The 6379-nt window shown below is 38.2% G+C and overlaps 1 protein-coding gene across 2 annotated transcripts; it reads right to left on the bottom strand.

The window, feature by feature from the left end:
* Positions 1-305: 305 nt before the first annotated feature.
* Positions 306-5760, bottom strand: LOC120464455 (E3 ubiquitin/ISG15 ligase TRIM25-like). Of its 2 annotated transcripts, XM_039653963.2 has the most exons (4): positions 5120-5760; positions 1301-1396; positions 982-1215; positions 306-611 (listed from the first exon to the last, which is right to left on the bottom strand). In XM_039653963.2, exons 1-4 carry the CDS (start codon positions 5690-5692, stop codon positions 417-419), a joined length of 1098 nt encoding a protein of 365 aa, XP_039509897.2. In that variant the 5' UTR covers positions 5693-5760; the 3' UTR covers positions 306-416. The 2 variants fall into 2 exon arrangements, with proteins under 2 accessions (XP_039509897.2, XP_088984984.1); XM_089128858.1 differs by lacking the exon at positions 306-611 and having other exon boundaries at positions 669-1215.
* Positions 5761-6379: the final 619 nt, after the last annotated feature.

The following is a 6379-nucleotide window of genomic DNA, read 5'->3' as shown; positions in this document are numbered from 1 at the left end:
CAAAAAGTGATGGGGAAAGAGGGCATCCCTGTCTAGTGCCTCTCTGCAGACTGAAACTAGGAGAGGTTTGATCATTTGTCCTAACTCTTGCATTAGGGGATTTATACAAGATTTTAATCCAGTTAATAAAGGTTGATCCAAAGCCGAATTTACTTAAAGTAGCAAAAAGAAATTTCCAATTAACTCTGTCAAAGGCTTTTTCCGCGTCCAGAGATACTATAATTGTTTCTAAATTATTAATGTAAAATATAAAATACAGACATTTCTAAAATACAGACATTTCTAATATAATGCTGTATGATATTAGATGATGGACTCATTTCTGAGAGCTGATGAATAATCTCCAGGGGCTTCATTTATAAAACACACACATCGGATTGATCCGTTCATCCGATTGTTCAGATTTGGGCTCTTTCTCACACGTGTGTATAAAGGAGGCGCAGGACTTTACCTCCGTCTGAGATCTTCTTGATCTCCTCTTTGCAGAAATCCTCCAGTTTGTCTCTCAGCCGACGGACAGATTCTCTCACGCCATCAAAAGAGGAGAGAGAACCGAAGGGAACGTCGGGTTCGTCTGTAGATTCAGGAGGAGCTGAGAGAGACTGGAAACTCTACAGAAAACACAAATCAAAACTCATCATCTCCACACTTCAGCCAATAACCTGCACTATATCAGATCTGTGCGGCTCTTGTAGACTTGACTTCTCTTCAGTGACTCACTTCAATCCAGCACTTTCACACAATCGGCTCATTTTTAATGGTCCATTTCCCAGGGCTTTGTAAGTGCGTCTCTTTAAACAGAAGATGATCAGATGAGCGTCTGACTGATGATTATATGATAACACAACACTCGACTGAATCTGACTGAATTCCTGACAACATCTCAGTCAACGGCTCATTCTGCTCTCATCAAATGTTTCTCTGTCATAGCAGGATCTTGCTCAAGTCCACTATGATCCTGTTCTCCTAGATCTCTGTTACCTGCAGGAACTGGATGTGATCTTGTGTGTGTGAAAGCTGCTCCAGCTCAGCGTCTCTCCTCCTCAGATCATTGATCTCCTGCTCCAGTCGCTCCAGTCGTCCTTCAGCTCGACTCACTGCAGTCTTTTCCTGATCTCTGATCCGCTTTGTCGCCTCAGAGCGGCTTCTCTCAATGGAGCGGATGATCTCAGTGAAGATCTTCTCACTGTCCTCCACTGCTGTGTGTGCAGAGCGCTGTTACACACACATCACAATCACACAGTGAGTTCAGTGAGTCCAAACTGAGACGTCTCACACTTCTCTTCTTCTCCAGACTCACCTTATGAGACTCCACATCCTCTCTCAGCTGATGAAGATCTTTCTGTCTCTGCTGGATTCTCTGACGGATCTTCATCTGCGTCTCCTTCAGCTGTTTCTGGAGGACAAAACAATGACAGCGAATGACAACTGAAATGTCATAATTTCATCAGTGTCCAGTTTTATATGAATCCTTCACCGTAAAGTTTTAATTCTGTCATCATTTAGTCTTCCTCAAGTCGCTCCAAACCTATATGACTTTCTCTCTATTGTGAGACACAACAGAAGATATTTTGAAGAATTTCTCAACTGTTTAAAAAATGGTGTCGTCAATATCATAATGCTCATTGGCAGGGGCGGTTTCTTCATTGGGGCGATTGGGCGACGCACCACCAAAGTGTGAATCACATTCGCAATCTCATTCAACCAGAGAGTTACCCTAGCAGTCACTGGATATAGTCCAATCAGCGTCATGTCACGTTCTGTGGAGTACCGCCTCTTTTTGGGCGATTTCACTCTGGCTGAGAATCGCCCAGAGTGTTCCCATAGACTTACATTCAAATATGTTTTTTTTTCGAACTGCAGGCACTGCAATGCATTCTCTATGGGTTCCGGGAGGGCTCGCACTAACGTGCTTACATCATCATACGTATCCTTAACTTGTGCAGCGATTGGTGGGAACAAACATAAGATTAAGTGAAAAATAATATTTTAAAACAATTTTGAATTTAAACAACAATAAAAAATGAAACACTACTTTATTATCTTTATTAAATAGATTTTTTTTTTTTTAAAAAGCGAGAGCGAGAGAGACTGTTGGGACATCTCGCGAGTTGTGGCTACAGACAGTTGAACTTGAACAACGTCATGGCGAACACAGTCCTTTAGAAGCCTACACAGCAAATTTCAGGAGTTGAAAAATCATGAGTTAGGCAAAAAAGTTATTTTTTTTAACTCTAACTACACTTTGTGTTATTGGATACTCCCGGGCTGTGTTGTATTTTGGAGTTCATTCATTGGTGTTCAGGAGTGTGTTTTGGTTTAAACGCTAACGTTACACCTGGAGTTATTTTTGAGAAGTGCGCCACGACACGACCCTGCAGCTGGACAAAGGAATAATGGACTTATGTGCCTCGTCGTGAGGTAGGTAAAAGTGTATATAAAACTATTTAAAAATGTTCTATATTTTCTGACAAACACGTTTGGTCATCGCGTAGCTGCTACGTTATAGGCTAGTTATACTGTTTACTAACGTCAACGACTATGACAAACTTGCTGTTGAACGTTTGTTTACTTGTTTCAAATTTTGAAATGGCTATTTGCGTGGGGGTTTGTCGATGTAGCTAAACGGGTTAACATTAGCTAACCGTCTTTCCATTCACCGTGTTTCTGAAAATGAGTGTTTTACCGTGAAATTGATGCATCAATGCATTACAGGCATACGTGGTTACAAAATTGCAGTGTCTAACGTTACCCTGGAAAATAAGATATAGTTGTGCTGTGTAGGCCTGCAATTATTTGAATTGTAATAGCTATAACGTTAGGCTACGTATATTAGTGGTGACCCACGATGTGCGTGATTTTCAGCTAATATATTTTTGCATTCTCAATGAATGGTGCTAGATTATGCCTCATACTGTTGTTTTTGTGATCTTCAGATACGACTGTCCTGCAGACAACCGGTTGAAAGTTACTCCTCCTCAAATCTGAACCAAATGGATTTGCTGAAGTAAAGGCAGTAAATCAAGAATATGGTGTTCAGTGTAGTAATTTCCACACAAAACATTATATTGTGTTGAATAAATGTTAACTCTAAGAAGTGTTAAACTAAAAAAAAATTTTAAGTGTTACTTTTTAACACTGGTAATGAGTTCATATAATTATTTTTAGACTTACATTTACTCTCCGTAGGATTAGTATTTTAACTCCATAAAGAGTTACATTTTAACTCTAAAAAAGTGTTAATTCAACTCCAAGAGCAGAGTTATTTTAACTCTGCACTGGAGTCTATTTGATGGTCTCACATGTACACTCAGATTGAGGTGATTTTAACTAACAGGGAGTTTATTCCAAAAACCAGAATTTGCTGTGTATGGAGGACTGATCCAGCTCTCAAATTTAATCAAAAATATCTTAATTTGTGTTCCGAAGATGAACGAAGGTCTGACGGGGTTGGGACAACATGAGGTTGAGTAATTACTGACATAATTTTCATTTTTGGGTGAACTATCTCTTTAAGTGAGTAATGTGATAAAATAAGTGTAATAATAGTGAGTATAGAAACAAGAAGATTTATTGTTATTAAGTCACTTTATTTGTCATTAATATTAAAGTGAAGTTGACTTTACATGCTTAAGATGTTAATTTATCCATTGCATGGGTGGGCCTTGTCCTTATCAATCATCCAAATATTTGCCCCCCCTGAGAAATTTTGCAGGAGCCGCCACTGCTCATTGGTTCTTTCATGTCACAGTCACATGACTATTTGTAACTCACTTAGGATTTAAAGGGAACCCCGCTAGTGAGGCATGTTGGCCTTATAAGATTAACGTCCCAGATAGCAAACTGACATTGAATCAACGTGGAAATATGACATTGAAACAACGTTGATCTGACATTGTTTTGCTCATCGAATTAACGTTGAACCAACGTCAGACGCGTCATTCTTTCAAAACTAACGGAAAATCAACTTGAAATCAACGCGTTGTTTCAACGTTATGAAAGCAAACCAATTTTCGATTTTCATTTAGCTTTGAAGAATGCCGCGTCTGACGTTGGTTCAACGTTAATTCGATGAGCAAAATCAACGTTGTTTCAATGTCATGAGAGACGTCGTTTCCACGTTGATTCAATGTCAGTTTGCTGTCTGGGTACCCTGGACAGCTGCTGACAAAAAGTGGAGCTCTTTACAGCAAACGCTCTCGTTCTCGCTTGACATTGACCCTTAATTGCCGCAGACACCATGTATTTTGCCCCACTCTCGCTTCTTCAACTCTCTAATAATCTTAATTTTCATGTAACTCTTGAGTATGCCTGTCATTTTCCGCGTTTATTCTCTTGATTTAAGCCTACTGTGCGCTCGGGTTCAAACTGAAAAGGCTGAACGGCAGACGTGTTCATCTCGCTTCTGTCAAAACTGGGCTAGCTACAACCATTACACGTCACTACCCAGAATGCATTGAGACGTAAATAACTATGGCGGCCTACGAGTGAACGGATATTTCGACTTTTTTTATTAAAATCAAAAACATTTGGAGTGTTTTTGTATCACCTTTTTATAGCTGACGCTCACGTTAATCTTATAAGGCCAACATGCCTCACTAGTCGGGGTACCCTTTAAGTATTTAATGTCATTTTATAATTCTATTGCCTTATATACTTTTAATATGATTCAAATAAACTTTGAAGTGAAACTTAATTGTACATTATAAAATGTTTGCTTTATAAAGTTTACTTGAAACAGTCATTAAAATGGTTGACTCTCTTTAAGTGCACTTAAGTGGCCTTTTATTTAATTAAAATTATATTATCTGCAAGTACACTTTTTTTAAACATACTTTTAATTGAAGTACACTAAAGTGCATGTCAGTACACTTAAGCGTACTTCTTTCTTTAACCACTAGTTGTTAGATTTACTTTTATGCTTTTTATCTTTTTTGGAGCTTGAGACTTTTGTTATTCCATTGACTTTCAATGTATAAACTAAAATATATGAGACATTCTTCAAAATATCATCTTTTATATTCAAACTCAGTCAAACCGGTTTGGACCAACATGAGTAAATGAGTGAGTAAATAAAGACACTTTCATTTCTGCGTGATCAATCTCTCTCAGTTCATACCTGTTTCTCTGTCCTCTGTGCTGCAGTTGATACAGTGTTGTGGTTTTTATGTTCATACTCTTTACATCGCACACAGATGCACTGTTGATCAGTGATACAGAACATTTCTAGCTCTTTATCATGTTTACGGCAGATCATGTCCTGCAGTCGTCCAGTGGCATCAATCACTTTGTGTGGTTTACGAGAGTGATATTCCTCATGACGGTCAAAATGAGTTTGACAGTAAGACTCCTGACACACCAGACAGGACTTGACGGCTTTGTGTTTTCTTCCAGTACAGACGTCACACTCCACGTCTCCAGCTCCAGCGTAACAGTCAGCAGGAAGTTTAGTCTTCTTCAGTTTCTCCACCAGTTCAGCCAGAATGGTGTTTTTCCCTAAAGCAGGTCTTGGACTGAAGGTCTGTCTGCACTGAGGGCAGCTGTAGACGCTCTTCTCATCCTCCTGATCCCAGCAGTCTGTAATACAGATCTTACAGTAACTGTGTCCACAGTGGATAGTCACTGGATCCTTCAGGAGATCCAGACACACTGAACACATGAACTCATCCTGAGAAAATCTGGCTTCTGCCATTTTACTGAATACAGAAACACAAACACACAACAGCTCAACAATACTTGAGTTTCCTCATTCCTGGTGAAGGAGAATCACTTTACTGCTGTGTTCATGTGCCCTATTGGACTCAAAATTATCGTAATTACGACTTTAAAGCACATGAATAACCGAGATAAGTTTTATTTATGGATGACAAACTCAAAGTTCGTGATTCTAGATGATGATCTCCAGACTGGAAACTAGGGCAAATATCGGGACAGAAGTCACGGAGTGTATTCGCTTTATACTACATCCTTTTTAATTTTTTTTTTAAATGTACAATTATTTGTATAGCGCTTTTAACATTGGATTTCATTTCAAAGCACCTTTATAAATGAATGTTTATAGGCAACTGTGCCAAAGCAATGTCCATATGTCAGAATGTACAGTTCTATTAATTCAGGCAGAAACATAAATTCCAAAATTTTATTCTGGCTTCATGCTTTTTTTTTTTTTTTTAATCAAGACCTGAATTTTGGTTTGAAAGTTTAGTAAAAAAAAAATGTAGCATTCAATTTAGAAAAAAAAAATTGGCTATGGAAAAAAAAAATACATATTCAAGACATAATTATAGAGATTTAAAATTTAACTCCAAAAATGCTGTCTTTAGAAAGTAAAATTGAATGTTCCAAAAACCTTTTTCTAAATTAAACTGAGTTGTATAAA

Source organism: Pimephales promelas, chromosome 3, assembly GCF_988280905.1.
Source record: "Pimephales promelas chromosome 3, fPimPro1.hap1.1, whole genome shotgun sequence".
Lineage (NCBI taxonomy): Eukaryota > Metazoa > Chordata > Actinopteri > Cypriniformes > Leuciscidae > Pimephales > Pimephales promelas.
Note: the sequence above shows the minus strand (reverse complement) of the source record. Positions and strands in the feature narration are given on the sequence as shown.

Excerpts from the sequence above, each read along its gene's own strand:
- LOC120464455 (XM_039653963.2), bottom strand. The coding sequence starts at position 5,692 with ATGGCAGAAGCCAGATTTTCTCAGGATGAGTTCATGTGTTCAGTGTGT. Across the intron at positions 1,397-5,119 it reads CACAGAGGACAGAGAAACAG|AAACAGCTGAAGGAGACGCA; the intron begins GTATGAACTGAG and ends TTTGTCCTCCAG. Across the intron at positions 612-981 it reads ATCACATCCAGTTCCTGCAG|AGTTTCCAGTCTCTCTCAGC; the intron begins GTAACAGAGATC and ends TGTTTTCTGTAG.